The following is a 21,962-nucleotide window of genomic DNA, read 5'->3' on the forward strand; positions in this document are numbered from 1 at the left end:
ATCGCTGCAGTTCCCCGTGGTTTGCAGCTATTTCACAAGGATGTGGGGGCTGCCAGGTACTAGCGGGGTAATGATGAGTAAAGGACATTCAACAGCCCTCGCAAGCTCCGGAGGGGCTGGAACAAGGAACAAGGGAGGTTTCTACACTCACATGCCTCAGATGCTTCCTGGCGTTTTGTGCAGATCCCTTTCCCAGACTTTCAAGGCACTGTGCCCAGGAATTGATTACTGCGTGTTTACAATAGCCTAGTAGCAACTCGAGACAATTATGGCTTACTAGGCTTAAATAATCTACTTCTCTCCGTATTCTGCCTATGGGTTTGAAGCCCAAAGCCAAGCGTTCGGGCCCGTGCCCCCATTTGATTCCCCCCCTTTCACTCGCAAGGGGAAAGCTCAGGAGGTCACGGTGGGGGAACTGCAAGAGGAATTGCTACCTGCAACCCACCACAAACACAAGAGGGGCTGCTGCCAAACCTGCCTGCAACAAGCCACACCGTAATCTCTCGTACCATTTACAAAACCCAGCATTTACAAGAAAGTTATAAACATCGAGCCTTCCAGCTCTTCCCAGAGTAGGCACAAAAGAAACAGCATGGCAAAACTCCTGCATCCCGGTCCCGCGTTAGGCCCACGAATCTACCTTCACTTGCATCTTACAACATTGACTGGATCTCTTTAATTTTATTCTGGATAAAAAAGTGCATTCAATCCTGGCAACGTTACCGTACATACAATTCCGTAATTAGGCAATGATCGTGTGTCCCACTGTAATTGGATTTGAAAAACTAGTCTGGCAAAGGTGTATGCCATTATCACGCCATTTTTACTGACAAATCTACTCTTTCCATAGATTCTATTTTTGGTCATAATAATCGTGTCACTTTATAATTTAATAAAACAATTCTATTCATTGTATTCCAGCAGTTCTGGCTTTGCAGACCAGCATGGTCCCTCATTGACTAACACAGGCACAGACCTCTCTTGCATAAGGGCTAGGAGATGTAACTAAAAGCTTAAAGCACTTTGAAGGAAGCATCTTTCCCACTTGCAGACTGACGAGAGAATCCTTCATCAGGATGCTGTCTCATCAGCATCTCCAAACGGATTTCCAAATGGAAATCTCCCAAATTCCGTGCTGCCTGTCAGCCCCATCACTACAACGTTTGAGTCCGTGGCCGGTTAGTCTCACTGTCGCAGCGGGCTTTGTGGCACAGACTGAAAGCAGACGCTTTGCGGAGTCCTCTTCCACTAGAGATCAGCCATCTCAGCTTTCACATGGTTGCTTCCCTCCCCTCTCCCCCTGCAACTCTTTTCTTTTAAAAAAAGCCCAACCAAACCACGCTTCATGGCCTCATTATGCTTACTGGGAATGAACGTTTTTAAACGAGTATTTCCCTAAGCCAGAGGCCCAGAAATAATTTGTTGAAGACCTCCAGCTGAGCTGATGAACAGAGGCTTTCGGGGCTTTTAAAGGTTTTGTCTGAGCCATAAACTGCTCCTTTTACCTTGACAACCAAATACTTTCAGCAATGGGGAAAGCTTGCAAGGGTTATTTGGGCTGCTAACAAGCAAGACGGTTTGCCTTAACACCTCCTTGGCCCCCAGTTTTGCATCTTGTTTCCTGATTGCCTGCATCAGGATGCAATTATACAATTACCTCCTATTTCATTCAGTTAAAAGGTCATGATTATCAGCTGCTCTGGGCAGGCACTCGATAATATCCCCACCCAGCGCATGGATGCACAAGTTTGTGCAGTGACTCATGAAAGCCTGATGATGCTGGTTCTCTCCACCTTCCCAGTGGCGAAAGCACAGGGAAATCTGGATGCCTTTCCATCACCTGAGCCTCTGGCATAAAGTGATCAAAACTCCAGACCCAAAACGTTCACAGATCAGCCGTCTCTAGCAGCTGGCCTCTGAAGTGCACAGCTTTGCATTTTACAGAAGTCTTAAAAAAAAAAGATATATAATGCAAAGACACCCATTTGGCATTGTTAACTCTTTGCTTGTAGCGATCTTCCACACCAGCTGCAAACCTCCTGTGGTTTCACTATAGAAACCGGTTTCTGCACACCCAGGTGGGAATCTCTTAAAACACATCGGCTGCACTTTGCAGTAGGTGGAAAGAAGAGGCACACATCAATAGGAACATGGGAATCAAGCCTTCTAGATTCTGCTTTATCAGTGACATTTGGATCAGCCCCCGCATGTACTAATCAAAGCCCACCCTGATTCGTGAAAAATCAATGCTAGCTCTGTGGGGTAACAGAGCGCTCGGTGGCTCTCCCTCCGCAGACGCAGGGGGAAAGGGGAGAGAGGAGGGTCAAGAGCAGCATAAAATAAAAACTTTCTGCTCAGAGCTGACAATGACCGACTGCCCCAAGGCTCTCAAGCCAGAAAACACTGGGCTGCCTTGCACAGGCCCTGGGTCAGAGTGTCAGGCCACAACAGAGACCTGATGAGGTTTACCTATAACTTTCAGACCTTCCTCCTCAAAAAAATAAAACGCCTCTTCCCACCACCTCTGTTCTCCAAGGCGGACTCATCATCCATCCCCCTGGAATTCTTCCACAGCATGGAGATGAGGGCACCGATCCCCAGCTCAGGCACTCACTTCTGCAGGTCTAGGAGTAAAATCCCCAGGTCAGATCAATTGCAGGGTAAGAGCAGAGAGCACGAGAAGCACTTCGCTGCTTAGGGTCTGTAAAATTCATGTGTAGACACAGGGTACGACAACTCTCGTTTGAAGGTTTCTTGGTTAATACCAAAAAAAATCCACATCTTACCTCAAAAAGAGTTGCTGTGCTATAATATAATCTCTTTTCCAGGTAAATACACTTAAACTGCAAACCCAGTTTCCGCAAGCCAAGTCATTTAAACAAGCGGTCAGATGCCTGTTCTTCCCCTTCCTCCCCAGGGGTTACAGGGCTCCTCCTGCCAGCACCACCAGAGATCCCAACAGCCGCCACCCCACCTTTCCAGCATCCGTCCCCGCTACCCCGGAAACTGCTCGTCGTCACACCTTGGCTCACCGTCAGTATTCAGGAACACACGGAGTTGCAAGGCTGGAAGTAAGCCAGAACGCTGCTAAAGCACAAGCTGTCGGCGGTACCCTCCTAAATCCTCTGCAGAATCCTTCAAAGAAGCACTTGCATTAACCGCCTTCATCACTGTCCGTAAGAGTTCCTCCCCAAAATTTAACTGAGAAAGATTCCTCTGCAGACCCAACAGCTCAGCTATTCCTGCACTGTGATATGCACTCTCCCTCTTCAAAGACAAACCACTTACTCTGTTACTCCAGGCCAGTTTTGCCACCTTTCATGCCCCTGCTTCCCCAAATGTCCCCCGCTACATTGCCTCCAACTGGAATAAGCACTCCTTTTCCACCCAGCTCTGCCTCTGCAAAACCAGAAGGCTGCAGTCCCTTGGGGTTTGCAGCATTTGCTAATAGCTCTCCCGTATTGCCCGCTCTGTCGCTCCCAGGCCTTCAGTGAGCCAGCAGCAACCATGGGGACCCATCGATTACCTTGCCCTTTAAGACCAGCAATGCGCAGTGTTACCCAATACTTGGTCAGTGGCATCCCACAGAGCTGCAAAATCCTAACACACCGTCAGATGTTCGGCTGATGTCTGTAAGGTGGCAGCGTTATCATGACAAGGCAGATTGTCACATGGGCACAGCATGGCTAAATACACAATTAAATACCCCGGCACTAAGCTCCTGGGTCACAGCGAGATGTACAACAGCCCAGGTGATTTATTGCTCCTTTCTCCTGACCCCGTCTCTGGCATTGCAAGGTTGGTGCTTTCAGGGGGACTGTAGGGAAGCAGTGACTCAGTAGTGTAGCGCTTTCTTTTCCCTGCTAAGCTGAATCCTGCAAGTTTTTAAACATTTGCTTCCCACTGCCTTGTAGGATCCTGTTGCCTGCAACATACAATCAACTCTCCCTCTTGTTCCCCTGACTGACAGCTACAAGTGATATTAAAACTCGAGTTCAGAAGCCAGAGTTTAGTCATTAACCCCACTGCTGCTGTTTAACTCTGTCATTAGGTGAGGATCCAATTCTCAATCATGACATTTGGACATCACTTTTCTGCCAAAATCATACTGTGAGTTACCTACTACATGATTTTCATTCCATGCGAAACTCGACTAGAGTGTAAAATCCAGCACAGGAGATCTGTGTTTGCTAGCTTAGTTCAACACTTTGGGTTAGTTTAGTACTAGCACCCCCAGGCTCAACTTTATTTGTCACCTCTATACTGAAGTAGCCTCTGTCCACGTAGTCTCCCAGGAAGAGGTAGCGGGTGTTATTGGGTGATCCTCCAACTTCAAACAACTTCATCAGGTCAAAAAACTGCCCATGAATGTCACCGCACACTAGGGGAGGAAGAACAGCACAAAAGAGGGACAGAATTACGTGCTAAGAAAAGAAAGGTCATGACAGCAACAAGGAGCATAGCATGGCTGCGCTCTGACCCAAGCCACCCCTGCTTTACATCCAGCTTCTGCAAAGATGTACTCGATCTACACCAGCAAAATCCTCTCTTCTGAGAGTTCAGGCAATTGAAAATCCTTGCTGATGGAAGGAACACAGCAGAAAACCTGCTACTTTGAGCAGCTCGTGCTTTCTAGATGGCCCTTATTTAGGACTACAGCTACAGAAAGCTCTCTGACCTGTGATCGGAGCCTCCACTTCAATCATTGTCTTCTCGTGCCTAAGGATGGCAGCCCCATCGTTGATGATCTTCAGCGCCGCATCCTCTTCCAGGCGCCCTTCCTTTACCAAGTGGCTCTTCAAGACGTCAAGCCTAGGCTTCCCATCCTCAAACACCTCCTTCAGAGTGAGCCGCTGCGTGGGAGGAAATGGGACAGCTGGAAATGGAAGTGAAGAAGTTAGCAACACGTCTCTGTTCGGGGAGGGGGGGAAAGAATTACAGTCTTTTCAGCAGGAGGCTTTCGTTCCAAGCCTCAAGACGAGCATACACGCAGAAACATACTTTCACTGAAATTATGCTCTCAAATACTGTAGAAGAAAAGCTATGCTGCCAGAGCAACTGAATACACCCTTCAGCATGTTTAAAAAGCCACAGTATGCAGACTAAATGCCATATGCATCCGCAGAAAACGCGGGCACCAAAGCTGTCTCCTAATTCGGTGGGGATAGTTGTCATCGTAATGTTGCACTAAAACAGGACTGCATGCAAATATCAGCAAAAGCAGGAGAAAAACACACCGGTTCCCAGGAACTGGCAATTAAGGTAGGAGGACCAATATGTAAAATTCTCGCTTATCGGGAAACCGCACATACCCGTAAAGCAGAAGCTGCCTTTACCAGGCAACAGCCTCACACCCCTCAGAACGGGCCACTTCAAAAAGTTTAACTCTAAGCTTAGTAATTGGTAAATCTTGATGGAATCCAACATTTAAGGCAAGTTAAAGCCTCATCTATTTGCAACATGTTCCCTGGGTTTAGATCTAGATAGAAAAACACCCCATCAAAAGCCATAATTATTATTATTTTCATGCTAGGCAATTGTATTATTTGTGAGAAGGTGACCTCTAGCAGAAAGGAAGCATATGAAACAAAAATAATAGTTACAAGTGAGACCCATCTGACTTCCTCATCTACCTTCTCCTGGGCCTGCCCAATTTAAAAAGAAAAAGATGTTGAACACACGACCCCTGCACAGTATTTAAAGGCTATATAGTGTCTTGATTCAAAATAAATTCCAGGAAGGAGGCCTGGATGTTTGGGAAAAAGAGGAAAACCTGGCAGTAATACCCCATCAAACAGCCTCAAACACGCAGCCCAGCTGCCGGCGGCTCCCGCACACCACAGAGCAATTTGCATCTTATCGCAGCGATGCAGTGCAGAGATCATCTCAGGTCCTGGAGTCCATTTCCTCCTCAAAACATCTCGAATAACCAGCATCTTCTCAGCCCTCTGGGTTCAGCCCTTTCAACACCCTCAGGTCACAGCAGGACCAAAACGGCGACAAGCAAGCCCTGCCGAGGGAGTGCTCCTGCGGTATGGATGAGGAGGAGATGCTGGGATGGGTTTTGCTTTGGGGTGCTCCCTGGGGCGTTGCACACTCGTGCTGTACGCACAACAGCGTGCACAGCCCCAAGAAAAGTCTCTTACGCTGGTGCGGGTACTGCAAGGAGCTGCTGCTCACCCCCCCGGCCTCAGGGACAGGGCACACCTCTGCAAAAGGTCTTGGAGGCACGGCTGTCCGTAAGACCTCGGGCAGATAGACAGACCGCCTGGTCTCTGCTGGGCATCCCGCAGACTACCCCAAAATCTGGAAGGCAAACGGGCCTTTTACAGCCATTTTAATGATTCTGGTGCCAGCCTGCTTCTGAGTAAGCAGTACCTCCAACACACGCCGCGTGTAACGAAACCCACTCACTAGATAATGTACCATCGCTTCCACATCTCCCGCTTCTGATGCGATCATGTCATGTGGTGAAAGACAGATTTGCACTTAACTGTAATCCAGCTAGAGGAGAAAAATATCTGATATGCAAACGAAGTTGATGTCCTTACCCATCACCCAGTAAAGACATCCCATATGCCAAAGTATGTTGAATTTAACAGGCGAAGCAATAGTGCTGGTCAAATAATACAGTGACTAACAGTAATGCAACCGATCTCTTTTAAATGCAAATAGAGCAGCTATTTAGCTCGGAAACACAGGGGGCAGAGAGAAAAAACAGAGAGGCAGCACAAGAGATTCTTTGCAGCTGAACATCAATTTTCAAATAATGTGAAATGTAGGACAGAGGAGAACAAGAGCGGATATAATGAAAGGGGAGCCGGTGCCCGCAATAAGGCGGCCCTCTTTCATCAGTCGCTTTGGAAGTTTTGCTCTGCTGGGTACTCGCTAAGTGCCCTGCGTGCCTTCAACGGTCCAGGGCACACGCAGCGCTTTCCCCACGGAGCCGCCAATTAAAGAGGTTTAAGCAAGACCCCTGCTTATGCCAACACAGGCTGGACAACATTTTTTTACTGCATATATAGCTCATCTCTACCGCCAAAAGAAAAAAAAAAAGTGACCCCTCTGGTTACCGATGAAAAACTCGACATTTTGCAGAATTTCACACATTTTTTCCCCTCCCGCACTCTCTGGATCTGTGTAAGGACGGCAGCATTTGCGCCACAGGAGGAGGCAGAGGGAAGCTGCAGGTCTGACACAAATAGGTTCAGCTGGAACAAGGGAGGCCACAAGGAGCTGGGTGGAAACGTGGGACTGGGATCGAGGGAGGCTTTGGGACTCCCTGCCATTCAGTGACTAAAAAACGATTTGTAACTACTTCTGCAAACTGGGCAGTTGTCTGAACATCTGCCATCTGACTCCAAAGGAAGTGAGAGAGCACTTGGAGGTCAAATGATTTATAAGGAAGAGAACAGAGAAACAGGAACCGTTCAGCTCCATATTCCCCATCGTCCCAGGCCTTCAAACACGGCCACCGACTCCGGAGCCACCCTAAGAGAGCAAAAAGCCCATGGAAGTCAGGACAGAAAACTTAATGGCATGCAACCACAAGAGCAGTACTGCCCGTCACACAATTCAGAAGAGATCCGTGAAAAGCTCCTGGCATGGTCTGCTTTGCCTTTTCTTGGTAGCCCTAGCGAGCAGAGTTATGCAAGATAAAATATGAGTCTACACCGATGCGAGCAGCCAAGAACTTTTATGTAAGTTCCCTTGCTGGCTTTGCACGGCTCCACTCCCACAAGGAGCTGGGCACGACAAGGAACCGGCTTCTCCTCTGCTGTGCCTGTCTGCCAGCCAAGCTGCAGCCAGCAAGGAGTGCAGGGAGAAAAAACCTGCTCCAGAGATGCCAGAGAGACCAGCACCGCCCTGGGGATGCACACACACAGCAAAGACCTCATGCTAGGCAAGGGATTACTCCACCAGTTTTCTACTCGCTGTGCTTCCTGCTAACCCACCCCAAAAAAAGCTTTCTCAGTTCCCCGAGCCAGTTGTGCAGCGCTGGAGCAGACACTCGTGCTGCGGTGCACCCAGAGCTGTCGAGCACTTCAAAAGCTTCGTGAGGGCTGCGTGAAAAAATCCTCCACACAGCAGAGAGTCACGAGAAGCATGCACCGGAGCCCGAGCGCGGGCAAAACCCAGCGATGCCCATTTCCCCCATGCAGCAGGGGATGAGGACGAGTACTTAAGTAATTAGTGTTGTCAAAGCAAGTAATCCTGTTAGCGAGCATAACTTGTGTAAGGGCTTTAGTCAACTGGGTGCAAGCGGTTATCTGACGCACAAATACCAACTTTTTTGAAGATCTGAATTTTATCCTTATTAATGGCTCGATTCTGTCGGAGTGACCAGCATAGCAGGAAGGAGCGGAGGAAGGGGGCTCCTCCTGCAGCCAGCCTGGGCTCACAGACAGCTGGAGCAGCACTGGCACAGCCATCAGAGCCAAAGCTGACCTGAAATCTCGCACTTCCAGGGCATTGAGAAGGGTGGAAGAGTCTTGCCTGCTTCCTGCTCCTATCTGCAAAATGGGGAGATAACTCCTTGTCTCACAAAAAAATGCTGTGGCTAGTCATGGACTGCCCAAACAGCGCCAAGATACAGTGTGCTAAACTCATCCTCAGAGCCAGCTCCTCCCGTGCACTGCCCGCAGACAATAATTAACAAAAATGATGGATAAAACATTCACAACATTGTGAGCAGCAAGTGCGGTGAGCTTCGTGGCACCTTCCCTTTGTATACAAAACCACGTGCTGTACCCAGTCTAGTTTAAATAGCAAGATCTTCAGGTCTGGGACTTACAATTTTGCAAGGGCATCAAAACACACTCTGTAGATTGCTCCTGAGAAAAGACTACAATTCCCACTCTACTAACAGGACATACGCTGCACGCCAAACCACAAACAAAAGGACACAAATGCAAGTGAACTTTTGAGGTGTAAAATGGATTAAAAGGTCAGCCATGATTGAGGGAATCCAGTAAAAGTAAGAGGATGGCGATATCTCTGCTAGACTACGAGGCAAGATTCTGTTTACTGCAAAATTAACGCAGATTTTATTTGTCAGTCCAGAAGCAAGTGGGTATTCGCAGCACTCTGAGAGGACATGGATAGTTACAGATAGGAGAATTTGACAAAAAGTTTTTTCTCTACCACCAATTCTACAAAACCAGAGCTCTCACAGCCCATTCCTTTGCCCCTCAGTGCAAAAAGACTATATTCTTCCAGGAAAAAAGCCTGTGTTGCATTTCTACATCCATACTTCAGCTATGCCCCTATTAAGCTCCATCACAGCTCTTCCAGCACAGATTGAGTCGGACCACGTCACCTATCATGCACCTTCGTTAAGAGAGCGGTTGAAACGAAGCAGAGGTCCTCTCCTCCCAGGACTGGAGGCAGTAGCAGCAGACAGAGCAGAGCTGACCGACCCACACCTCCAGAAAGAGCCAGTACTATGGAAGAGAAAACAAAGTGATCCTCAAATTATTGTTTATATATCTGAGAGTCCCTTGGATGACTGTACAAAGCAACAAAGCAAGATTCATTACTGAAAAAGGAGCAAGTGCTATTTGCCTGAAGTGGCAGCTATGGCAGAACTCAGTTTGTTCCCCGAGTGGTTGGGTTTCTAACGAAAAGGAGGTGTCCTCTCACCCTGGGGCGCGTGGAGCTTTGAGTCCAAAAAATCATCCAGGACTAAACGTGCTCAATAATAAACTTCAGAGATTTCTCTGCAACTCCTGACACCCATCTGGGAGCGAATCTGAAGAGCACTGAATGCGATAGCCCCCTTCCCTGCTTGCTCCTCATCAAATGAATGATATTACAGATAGATAGTTGAACAGATGGTTACAGATGCACTTTGGGGAGGAAAAAAAGTACTTTTTGGGCATTCTGAAGCAGCCAGTACAGCTCAGTCAAAACTAAGCACAAGTAAAAGCTGTCTTTTCTTATGCTCAGCCACACAACGTAAGGTACTAACAGCTTCCAATTATTGCACCCTCTCCACCTGTGCTGGAAGGCATCTGAAACATCTGATGGACGTTCAGCTAAGGGTTTGACACATGTCCATCTGCCACAACGGAGATCCGGCCGCCGAGGAAGCTGGACCCGGCTGTCAAAGGTAGAAACGTTCCCAGTGAAAAGTCTGCATGGGAGCCAGCCGTACCCCCTTTGAAAGGCGGAGAGAAAGCTGCCTCCTGCGCCGAGCTGTGCGTAGCGTGTGCAGCAGATCAGGGTTGGGTTTTTTTCCCCCAATTTCCAAGTAGCCCAATGTTATTTTTATCAGACATTCCTATTCGCATTCACACCTAACCTACATTCGTCTATTCAAAGTTGAGTCCAGGGCTCAAACGGAGCCAGCTGAGAGGCAATAACCTGGAGAAGTTCAGCAACGAAAGGCAACAGCAATGCCATTTTGTGCTTGCAGAAAGCTTAAGTTTCAGGATCACGCAGAGCTTTCACAGTCATTAACAGGGAACAAACCCTTGAAGGCAAGTGATGGATGCCGTCATCACCTACAGCAACGCTCTAGCCAGCCTGATTCAGTGCTTCTCTATTAGGAGGTCCAGACCAAAAGCAAGGATGGGTTGAACCTCAGCAGCTAGTGTCAAATTCAAACCTGCTGTTAGTCCTAATATTAATTAGCAACTACCCAATCATCCATGGATTAATCTTTATTTTTTTTAAATTATGATCCACACAAATTTCTGGTCATAAAATACCAAGATGCCTTTGCTTCAAAAATCCCTATGCTGGTTTGCATGAAATTTTCTCTTCCCTGGGGTGCCTCAGGGCAAGTTTACATGAGAGTCTGCAGAAACAGATGTACGCTTGATACCAATTTTTCAAAGGTTGGACCAAGCCCTGACAAATAATCTGTGTTATTTTTCAGACTGAAGCAGTGCTGGCCCAGGCGCCCTGACCCTGCTATGTCAGAGAACTACTGCTCTCTCCAGGTACAGAAGTTACGTGGAAACAAAATGATCAGAAAGTAGAGCAAATATATTGCTCCTCCAGCCTCCTACCACCTGAGAAAATAAGTAACTTCTCTCCTTGCCACTGGATTGTGCTAACATAAATAACATTAATATCTCAGAAGAGTCAGCAAGCAAAGCAAACACCTTCCTTGCGTAAGTGCAGCAAGAACCAGAAACGATTACTACTGCCATTTCTGTCCACTCTCCTCCAAACTTTTGCATGTCGTTTCTACTCTTCTGAGGGTAGCAATTTTCCTTTTTCATTATGAATAAGAGACCCTGGGTTTCAGAGGCTCCAAGCACTCACAAAATGGAGCAAAAAAAAAAAAAAAAGAGTTTTGTTTCTCACCCCTGGAAGAGCTGCAGGAGGACCCAGCCCTGCACACAGCTCCTGAGCATCAACCAAAACCATCACACACCCCGTCCCCGTTAACAGAGAGTATCTGGCACACAAGACTTCGGGTATCTTTCTCATCCATTTTGCAAGTGTAAACTCCTACTGAATGGCAGCTCCTTCAAATACAGAGGAGCATTAAATGCAGTTCATAACATCCCAGTTTTATCTGAAACTAGTCAGAGCTGTGCTGCTGGAGCTCAAGCCAGCCTCCCAGTGTGCAACTGGTTCAGAGAGCTCGCTCTGCTCCTTACCTTGAGCCAGATTCCTTTTTGTAGGACAACCAGAATATCTCCTCACAATAAACCTAAAAATATCTGTATTGTACATCAAATTCTACCAAGCTGAATGATTTCTTTGAAGGGGCAGATACAGTCACCATGATACTAGAGTCAAGCGAAACTGAGAAAGACTAACCAACTGAACCGTTCCCACCAGCAAATCTGTCTTTACCTTATCAACTACCCTTCAGTCATTCAAGGAGTAACACCCAAATTTTGAGGCCATGTTGACTCTCGGTTACTAGAATCTGGCACACACAGTCTATGCAGAAGCCAGGTGCATTTAATTAAAAAAAAAAAAAACCAAGCGACAGTCCTGTGCATCAAAATGCAAATACAAACATAACATGTGCCAAATGAGCATAACCCAGGCCATGCTTAAAGCTCCCACAGACCCGCAAAAATACTAAGTGCAATGCCAAGAGGCTAGAAAATCATAAAAGCTACCTAAATCGAAGTCCATCTGTGCATTTCGGACACCATACAGCCTCTAAAAACCTTACAGCTACCTGAACTGTGCTCGTGGACTCCTAAAAACTTTAATCAGGATAGAAGGTAATTATCCTTAAACTGTTCGTCTGCTGGCAAAACGTCAGCGCAGACAGTAAATAGTGTTATCAGGCTAGGAAAAAAAAGAGGTGCCTTTGCCAAAGTAAACCGCGGCTACTCAAGGAGGGTTCACCGACAACTGTGTACCAAGGTTTGCCATGGTAGGCAAGCCCAGAGGCAGCTACGATGGCCCCTGGCCGGGCTGCTGACCCGCAAGGTGGAGGTGGCACTCTGCTCCCTCTCTGTGCTCCTCAAGGAGCCGGCTGAGATTAAAACTGGGAGTATTTAATTAGAACAGAGGTGACTTAAGACCGTCACCGCACATCAGCTGCCCAGCTCTCAACCAGGGGAGCCGTCCGCAAAGCCTTCCCCGGGTCAATCGGCTCTTCGTGCTGGGGTTCCTGCCCTGCCACCGAAAACGAAGCTGAACCTTGGCCACAACCGAGACACAGATCCACGTTGCAGTGTTAGTCTTGCTCTTGCCAAAGCGCTCTGCGGCTCACAGACTGTCTCAAAAATGCACTCGGGGGGCGCTGAATTTCCTCAGCCCCCTTGGGAGCAACGCAGACATTAAAATCGTACTTGCTTGCAAGGTCCGCCAAGTTTCCGGCGCGCGCATTGCTATGCGTAGGTTCGTCTCTTAATGACCAGCACTGATGCGGATTTGCCTGGGATTGTCATTGAGACAATCTGTCCGGAGCCAAGTCCTCTGCCGGGGACATGGGCTCCTTACATCACTGAGTGCCAACTCACCAGCTACTGTCAAGGAGAGCACATAAACCCTCAATACCAGCCTGGAAAAAAAATCTCTTTTGAGACCCTCAAGCTCTATAGACTTCCCAGCAGTTAAAAATATATGTATTCCTACGAAATAATCACTCAACAGCACACCAACCCACGGCAAACCTGACATCTTTCTCTCATCAGGTCCATCAGTGGGACGGTCTCTCAGCCAACTGGAGGGGGTCACTGCTAAGCTTGAGCGAAAAAGAAAAAAGAAGGAAAAGAAAAAGGCCGAGGTCTATAGCAAACAGCTGCAGCTACTTAAAAAAAGTGAGCTCACCAAAGGAGACGGGAGGGGATTCCTAGATGTCAGCAGGCAGGGAAATTCACCACCTGTTTCACAAGGTTAGCAAGCTGCCAGCACGTCCACTAATAGATCATTAATACAAGAACAGCGGGGTCTTTGTGTCAAAGGCAAATCCCCCACCTGCTGATGAATGTAAATCTGACCCCACCACCAGCAGTGGCAGGGGAGGGGGTGCTGGCTCCAATTTTAAAGCTACTTTAAGCGGACACGATTTTGCACATCGCGTACTTTCAAGATCCCGCTCAGGACGACGTTGTAGGCTGGAATCGGCTGCTCCACATGGGAAACCTGAACAAAATAACACCCAGGAACACTCAGGCTGGAGCCCAAGCACCGTGGTGGAAGCAGGCAGAGCCCAGCCTGCAGGCCCTCAGAGAAGTGACCGTTTCATCGCATCCAGCAAAAGGCAGTCACGTCATTGATAAACGAGAATTTGAGCACTTGCAATCACCACTGCAGCAAAAAAAGACCGACTCACACGCAATAGGGGTCTCGGTTTCTCTTCTCTTCTCTTCCCATCTCACGCCTTAACGCTTCAACCCAAGCTGCATTCGTGCTGGATCAAAATAGCTCTGGTTAAAACGTTTCTCGCAATGCGCTTACTCCAATGTTTGACATTTATACCCAGATACCACCTTATAACCACACAGAGGTGCAGACGGTCTGAAGGGAGCTGCAAACTAATTAAAATCTTCCCAGCGGCCACACTGGAGATCAGCCAGAGCAGCTTTCCTGCAAACCAAAGAGTAAGTAGCCCAATAAATGGGCTAAGTAAGTCCTAGCAGGGCTTTCAGAGCAGCTTCACAGACCTTCATGGGCCAGGGACAGAGATCGATGACAGGAGCCCCCAGTTATCACTGAACCAGCAACAGCAGTCCTCTGCGCTTCTGTTCAGGGTCTTCCTCCGGGAAACCTCTGCGATACGCATCTGAGACATCACCGTTGGGATAATATTCTCACTGCTGTTTGAGAAGCCATTTTACCACGTTCGCTACCCCTCAGGAATTGATAAAAGGGAATGTTTTCTACAGCAGGCTAGGGAGCCAAAGACTCTTACTGGGATCACTGTCCACACCACTTCTCCCTGTTTTCCTGAAATTCACCCCGAACTGCTTGTCTTACACAGGGGAGATCCTTGCACTCTCTCACCAGATTCAGCCTGGAGCAGAAAAAGTGCTTTCAATCACGTCTTACAGCCACCACCGTTGCAAAGGTATTCACTAAAGGGGGGGGAAGCACTCGGAAGCCAGGAGATTGATATAGACTTCTGGAGAGACAAACCCCACAAGCCCTCTCCCCACGGCGTACCCAAGCTCCCAGCTGGAGGACATCGCGTTACTCAACACGCTTGCATCCACCTCTGCTCTTAATGGAAACACAGCAAGATCCTATTAAGGCTTCATAGCTGGAGATGCTGTGGCTGGAGACAGCAGCGAGGTTTTGCTTCGCAGGCTGGAGGTCTGAAGTCAGAGTGCAGCCCGGATAGCCTGACGCTCCTCCTCCCTGCCAGCGAAATCTTTAAAAGCTGCAGTGAGATTTCTTTTTCTGACTGCTTTTGAGCACCCAGGAGCACCCGCCCTTCATCCTCCATCTCACCTATGGTCCGTGCCACCCTAACCAGAGATGCCCTGGGCGCAGAGCTGCTCCCCATCCCTCCCTCTGCCCCTACACCAAGCTCCCTGCCCTGAAAGGTTTTCCCAGTACACTTGACCCGGCTCTCAAGCATCATCGGCATATGCCTCTTCGGCACTGTGAGCCTGGCAGACCAGCCTCCAAGAGCCATTCAGAGCCAAGTCTTCCATTATATGATAATGCTGATGCCTTTACGTAGCCTGTTTCCTTGCCCCCGCAGCTTAATGATGTCTAATTCCATTACTATCCACGACATTAATGCACTGTACGTCTAGTAAACACACCCGCCACCCCAACGCAATCTGCAGAGGAGCACAAGGGATGGAACAGGGAACACCTGGAAAACCAGCCAAGCTGGGAAGCATCCCGGACAAATATAGGTCTCCAAGGAGTATCTTTAGATTAGCAGGCGGTTCTGCCCCCACCAAGACCCCAGGATTTACCTAAATAGCTCCCTTCATCACAAGCAGCCCAGCGTTCATTGCTATTTTAAGCCAGCACCCTGCCCTACTTCCTAAGGAACAGCCTGCCTTCTCCTGCCCATGCAACCAAACGAGCACCAAAAACATTACAGCTACAGGAAACAAAACCTTCTCAACTCTGCCTTCTCTTACTAAATAAAAAATACTATTTTGGCACCATACCTAACTAATATGGGGCTCATTTGTTCTAATTGCTACAGAGCAGGCCCTCCGAGCAGCCAGCACAGCCTTGAATGGAGGGAACGGGATTAACCTTTCACAGGCTGATATCCCAATAGCAGGGAAACAGAAAAACCATATTAAACATGGGGCGGGGGGGGTGGTCCAGAGCGGCATGACCTTCCCTCCTCTCCGTCCTACCTCCAGCACCCGTCTGAAGCATCTGGTGTTATTCTCGGAGGAAATAAATAAAAAGACAGCCCAATCTGCTTTCCCTGACACCTTATCGCAGTTTTCTAAACAGGTTTTAGTACCCAAGGCTAGCATTGGGGTTTAGGTTTTGCTACCAGCGGTGGCATTTCTGTTAATTAGCACGGCAGCAGAACATCTCTGCTATAGGCTGTAAAAAACCCTGGCTCTCACAAAAAAAGGGTACCACCGGCTCCGTTTGGGGCAGACAGGGGCTACACGAAGCATATTAGAGCTGAACGGCTTGCATTACCTTAAGATGTTTGCAGAAGTGCGGCTTAGCGCTGCATTTGACTTCTGATTCATTTTTGGATGAAGCGCCACATGATCTGGCAAAATCAGCACCAATTCTGCAACACCCAGTCTCAGGGCAGCCAGAAACCTGCCCCTTTTCCTAGCACTTCCCATTTACAAATAACAAAGTGTCTTTCCTGCAAGAAAGACCCCCTCAAAATACCAGATTCCCAAATAATTTGGAGAGATCCTACAGGCGTCATGCTTTAAGGGCTATCTACACTCAAGACCTTCTTGAGCACTGTCCAGACAAGTTGCCGTACTATGACACAACTTGCTTTTTAGAGATCCCATCACCGCATCTTGACTCAGATGGCATTTGCACTTTTCCTGTGGCACGCCCAAGGTCTGAGAGCATGCACCTTGGCCTTTATCTCCATTTTTAGCCCTTTTCACAGCTCTTTCCCCCCGCTCCAAGCATTTATTATTAGCTACAAAATGGCAACACTAAACACCACAAACCAATTAAAGCATTACAGAAGACAAACGTGAAATGGACAGCAATCACAGAGATGGTGCTACATATTTCTTCTTTTCAACAACCACAATCTCCCTTGTATTTAAGATTTGCCGAAGCCTTCCTTCGCTTTGCACGCAGTTACAAAGCTACTTTGTCTTTTGTATCGATGTGCTCTGTTATAAAAATTCTCTACAGTTCCCAACCTACCACAACTGGAGAAAGCCCAACGCTCAACTATCCAACTGCATTTCAGGAGTAGTAGTTTGTATTAAAAACAAGGTAGGAAGAAAGCTACATATTTATCATAAACTGAAAGCATCTTCAGCCAGCAAGATGAACTAGCACATCCTCTGAACCCTATGCACTTGGCAGCAGTGCGGGGGAAGCTCTCCAAAGACGGCATCTATTGATCTGCCGCCGGTTTTTGGCTCCCCAGAGGCACAGCTTCTCTCAAAGGCACCGGGAGCCTTGCTGAACAAATCCTGCGGGATTGGACTCCATGCCTCTAGCAGCGTCTCCGCCACACTACAAAGGCACACGCTCGCTGTGTAGAGAGGAGCAGCTCGTCGGGTGTTTTCTGTTCAAGCGTGACTTCACCCGAGCTGAACACGCACGTGGTATGAGATACTGCTGGGGTAAGCGCGCTCAGATTGCCCCGCCGTTCCTTCACTCCCAGAAATCTTAACTAGGTATTAAACAGATGATCTACAACATATCTGGGAGGTTCACACCATGAATCAGGCAGTTGATACGTAAGAGAGCATCATGTCAGGGGTCTTACATCCCCCCCCCACACTTTAAATGTCTTCCAGCCAGGAAAAAACAAACTAGACGTGCAGAAAGATACCTGAAAAAGCCCAAGTGCTTATGAAAGGACAGCAAAGCACCAACTTGGAAAACCCACTTGTTTACAGGACACCTTCAGCTATGTTGTCTCAGCATCAGTCCCAGCTTTACCACCACCAATATCAACCCAGTGACGGTGGCTCAGTCTGCTCATCTACAGAAAAGCAGAAACCCAACAGTACTTCATAAAACACAGCGCAGGCACTATTGAACAGTACGTGGGTTAGGCACGTCACACCGACTACTGACAAACACACAATGACTGCCAAAAAGAGGGCACCAGATCCTTGCTGCTCCTTGTTCACTAGCTTTGTAATGGTGCAACACTTTACTAACACGCAAATCTCAGAAATCGCTCTAGATTATTTGCTCTGGCTCAGCCAGGCGTCTAAATACCAATACCCTGGGTTTTTTTTAAAGAATTTTTCATGGATACAATTGCAAACACAGTAAGCTGGGTGGGTTTCCACCGTTCAAGCATGCTCACGTGTCTTTGGAAAGGATCCTCGCAGCACACAGCTATGCTTACCGCCGCCATTGCTTCCCGGAGGACGTCACACCTTGCAGGCACGATTCGCTAGAGGTGGAACAAAGCAGGATCACTTCTGTGCAACGAAAAGCTCTGCAGGTTTGTTTTCATGCGGTGCGGCGGGGGGAAGGCACCCACCACGCCTGCGTCCTGAGCTCCAGCATCCAACCTACGTGCCTCAGGGGCACTGCTGCAGCCCAAAGCATCGCGCCCACCTGCCTGCAAAACGTGTATTTCATAGGCTGTGGATCCATCAGTTAACTCGAGCCTATCTTTGGGCTAACATAGATAACCGGACCAAGCTAATCACTCAGATTTCCACCGTAACCACCCCAAGTGCTCTCATGAGAGCACCAAGTTTAAACATTAATGATCTCGGTTAACATCAGCCATCAGTTTGCTGCTAGAACTGGGCTACTAAAAAGCAATTCTTGACGTATCCCCAAATTAGAGATTTTAATAATGAACATGAAGTTACCTGAGTACAAGTTTAAGCACAAAACTGAGGCAAATGGAAACACTGTATTTCTCCTGACTAAACATAATTATAGTTAACGCTTCTGCAAGGCTCTAGAGATGTAAATATATAGGTTAAACATAGTTAAAATTCTACATCCTACCTAACTGTAGGCACTTCCAATTGAACGAAATTAGCTTTTACTTCAGGTTTAAATTATTAATAACCGCGAACAATGTCACCACCTTTAAACAATAATCACAGCCACGGAAGAAGCTATTCCTCCCCACATTTCTAGAGGCACTTGAATCAGCGTCCCAAGCGTACCCGGGGGAAATCAAACGCTCTCCTCGACAAGTTCCCGCGTCTCTTGGAGCGAGCAGGCTCCGACCAATGCCACGAGCCTCTACCCCACCTGGCTACGGACTAATTACTGAAATTAGTGGGGGCTGTCTGGATGCAGCAGGGTTGTCAAGCCCCCGAGCGACATCAGTAACATCGGCAGGATTGCTGATAGGGTTTCCCGGGATCTGGAAGCCCGAGAGCAGCAGGGACAGTGTGTCGGGAGGGACGACTCAGCTGAATCATAATGGCTGCATTGACATTACCTTCCCCGAACAAGGCCAACCTAAACACACGCAGCTGCCTGGGATTTAGCAGGAGATTTACGGTTTGCACTGGCCACTCAGGCTGCCTGCAGACCTACAAATCACCAAGCCGCACGCGAGGCTCTGGGGAAGACCCTGGGTCCCCCAAATTCATGAGCCTTCCAGCCTTATTTCAAGCGGCACAGTGAAAGCAACCCACGAAAAACACCCGCAGGCAGCGCAGAGCTAACCAAGCCCGAGCGGCCTCAAAGTCCGGGCTGCCACCCGAGTCCACTTTCCCTTCATTTGAGGCCACGGTTATTAACATCTAAACATGTGATCGGCCACATGACAGGCTAAAAAAATCACTTGGACTCGTCCAGAGGAGAAGGTAGAGATGGCAGCGTGCATCTCTCTGGTAGGCACACCATACCGTATATTATAACCATTCCTGGGAAACCGCTCCTTTCATCAGCCGGCCGGGGCAGTGCGACTGCCTGCAACGATTCAAGCCGTCCGGGCGAGAAGGTTTAATAACTGGGCGATTGTGTAACTCGGACAGCTGGGTGCCTCTCAGCTACAGCAGTGGATGCTGAGCAAAAGTTTAAGCAAGCGAAGGCACACCGTGGATGTTCCCTGATGCGTGGGTACGATAATGGCACTAGATCAATTAGGGCAGCGAAATGTACATCATACGAGCCTCCTCCTAATCCAGGAGTTTCTCAGCTAACGTATTTCTCTCCTCATTAACTGCTTCGGTGTCTTCTGCTCTTTCAAAAATAGTACCTACTATAACGGGTCCTGAAGAGGGGGCCAGCTGGCACCCGCCTCGGGGCATCGAAAGAGCGAACAGGGCTTTGGGGGAAGCGAGACACAGGCAAACAGGGAGGGAGCTGCCAGAATGAGGGCAGGGTGGGCTCTCACCCTCCCCCCCCAGTCCTCAGGGGGTGATGCAAAGCAAGGGCCAGGACAGTCCCCCCTCCCACCCAAAGCAGGGTCTCGGTACCCCAGGCTGGGGGGGACGAGGACCTCGTGGGTGTGAAGGAGCATAACGCCTGCCTCGGCCTGGGCTGGCACCGCTCCCCCCCGAGCCCACCGCCCCTGCCCTCCTCCAGGTGCTGGGCTCTCCCCAGGACGGGGATTCCCCCCCCGGCCCCCGCCGCAGCAGGGCAGGGATGCCACCCCCCCCCCCCCCTTTGCCACCGCCTGCCAGGCAGCGACATCCCGCTACCCGTGTGTCCACAGCCCCATGGGGCTGGGGGCCCCCAGCCCGTCACCCCCACTGCAAGACCCACGCACTGCACCCCCCCTCCTTGCACTGCACCAGGGTGAGGACCTGCACCAGAAAAAAAGGGGGGGGCAGGACTGCTCAGCCTCTTAAAACCAGGGGTGCCCCCCTAGGCCAAAAATGCCCCCCTCCAAGAGCAGATGCCACCCCCAGGCTCCCCTTACAACAGAGACGTTCCCCCAAAGGTACCCCCCCGGCCCCTCCGCAGAGGTTTCTGCCAGACAAGGGGTGCCCCCCCCTCCCCCGGCTCTCCCTTAGGAGGAACAGCCCCCCCCCGCCCGACCAGGGCTCCCCAGGCCCGGGGATACCCCCCCCAAACCCAGGCTCCCCCCTACCCAGCGTGCCCCCCCCCTTTCCACCCCGGGGGTCCCCCCGTCCCAGGCGCCCCCCCGTCCGTGCGCGCCCCCCGCACAGGCAGGGGGCGCCCTCACCGCCCCCGGCCCCTCACCCTTGACGATGCGCTCGGTGGTCGGCAGCTTGTTGTGGCCGCGCCCGGACATGGTGGTGGTGGTGGTGGTGCCGCCGGCCCCGCAGCGGGCCGCTCCCGGCCTCCCCCGCCGCGCTCCCCTCAGAAGGAGGGGGCCGCGGGGTGCTCCCGGCGGCTGAGCGGGCCCCGGCGGCGGGCTGGGGATCCGCTGGGTGCCCCGGCGGCGGCTCCGCGGCGCTCCGCTCCCCTCCCCCCTCCCCCCGCCGCCACACCGCCCTCCTCCCTCTCCCCCCTCCCTCCGCACGGCGACCGCGCAGGCGCCACTCCGCGCCCGCCCCGCCCCTCGGCGCCGCGCCTGCGCGCCAGCCCGCCGGGGAGCGGGGCGGTGCCGCGCCTGCGCCCGGCGTCACGTGGGCGCTCCTCAGCCCCTTACGGCCGCCATCTTGGAGGGAAGGGGGTGTTGCTAGGCGACGGGGGGGCCAACATGGCGGGAGGCCTGTGAGGAGAGGGGTGCGACGCCCCTTCCCTCCATGAGCCCGAGGGGCACCTCACCTCTCAGCACCCTCCTGCCATGGCCTCCCACCTACCATCTACCCCCCCAGCCTGGTTCAGGGCCGGCAGAGGAGGGGGGAAGACATAGCAGGTAAAAATAAACCTCCATGCCACCCTTCTGGCAGCGCAGATTGGGAAATCAGGCGCAGGGCGGGAAACATTCACACAGCCCAACAGCTTGCAGCATAGGGGGAAGCACAGACAAGCATTAACACTCCTGCTGCAAGTAGCAAGAAGGGCTTGAGTTCATCTCAGGGCCAAGGGTGACCCCAACCAGCACAGCTTGCTGGGTTTAACCTTTCTGCTGAGGTGGGTAACTGAGCTCACAGGCATTCACCAAAACATGAGGATTTTGCAGCAAAAAATAGCCCACCTGAAGCCTTGAGGCGTAGGCCAGGAGCACTGCTGGCTGACAGCTCCTCTGGAAGCACTGAGCCAGCGCTGAGGAGCGGACAGAGCAAGTCAGACCTTTCTTCCTTAGAATAGCATTCATTTTTAAAAAACACCACCACAGAATTTCAAGATTTGTTTTCTTTAGCTGCAACGGGGTTTCTAAAAATTGTGCTTACCACTCAGAGCTGGCAGCTTGAGGGTAATGGTATATAAAAAGGCAAAAAAAGTGAAGTAGAAAAGCAAAGTATGCTTTTTTTTTTTTTCTTTCCTTCCCCTAATGCAGGGTGGAGAAACAAGGACACAAATAACGCTGCTCCGAGTCAGGC

General features: G+C 50.0%; 1 protein-coding gene across 3 annotated transcripts in view; it reads right to left on the reverse strand.

Annotated features, from left to right (window-relative positions):
• PPP3CC (protein phosphatase 3 catalytic subunit gamma) overlaps nucleotides 1-20,745 on the reverse strand; it is a 34,561-nt gene extending 13,816 nt beyond the window's left edge. For all 3 annotated transcript variants that reach the window (XM_059831599.1, XM_059831598.1, XM_059831597.1), the window contains exons 1-3: nucleotides 20,713-20,745; nucleotides 4,679-4,876; nucleotides 4,257-4,381 (exon numbers count right to left, since the gene is read on the reverse strand). In XM_059831599.1, coding sequence (XP_059687582.1) covers nucleotides 4,257-4,381; nucleotides 4,679-4,706 — 153 coding nt within the window. In that variant the 5' untranslated portion in view covers nucleotides 4,707-4,876; nucleotides 20,713-20,745. The remainder of the gene's footprint in view (nucleotides 1-4,256; nucleotides 4,382-4,678; nucleotides 4,877-20,712) is intronic.
• Between the last annotated feature and the right edge of the window lie 1,217 nt (nucleotides 20,746-21,962).

Source organism: Gavia stellata, chromosome 31 (genome assembly GCF_030936135.1).
Source record: "Gavia stellata isolate bGavSte3 chromosome 31, bGavSte3.hap2, whole genome shotgun sequence".
Taxonomy (NCBI): domain Eukaryota; kingdom Metazoa; phylum Chordata; class Aves; order Gaviiformes; family Gaviidae; genus Gavia; species Gavia stellata.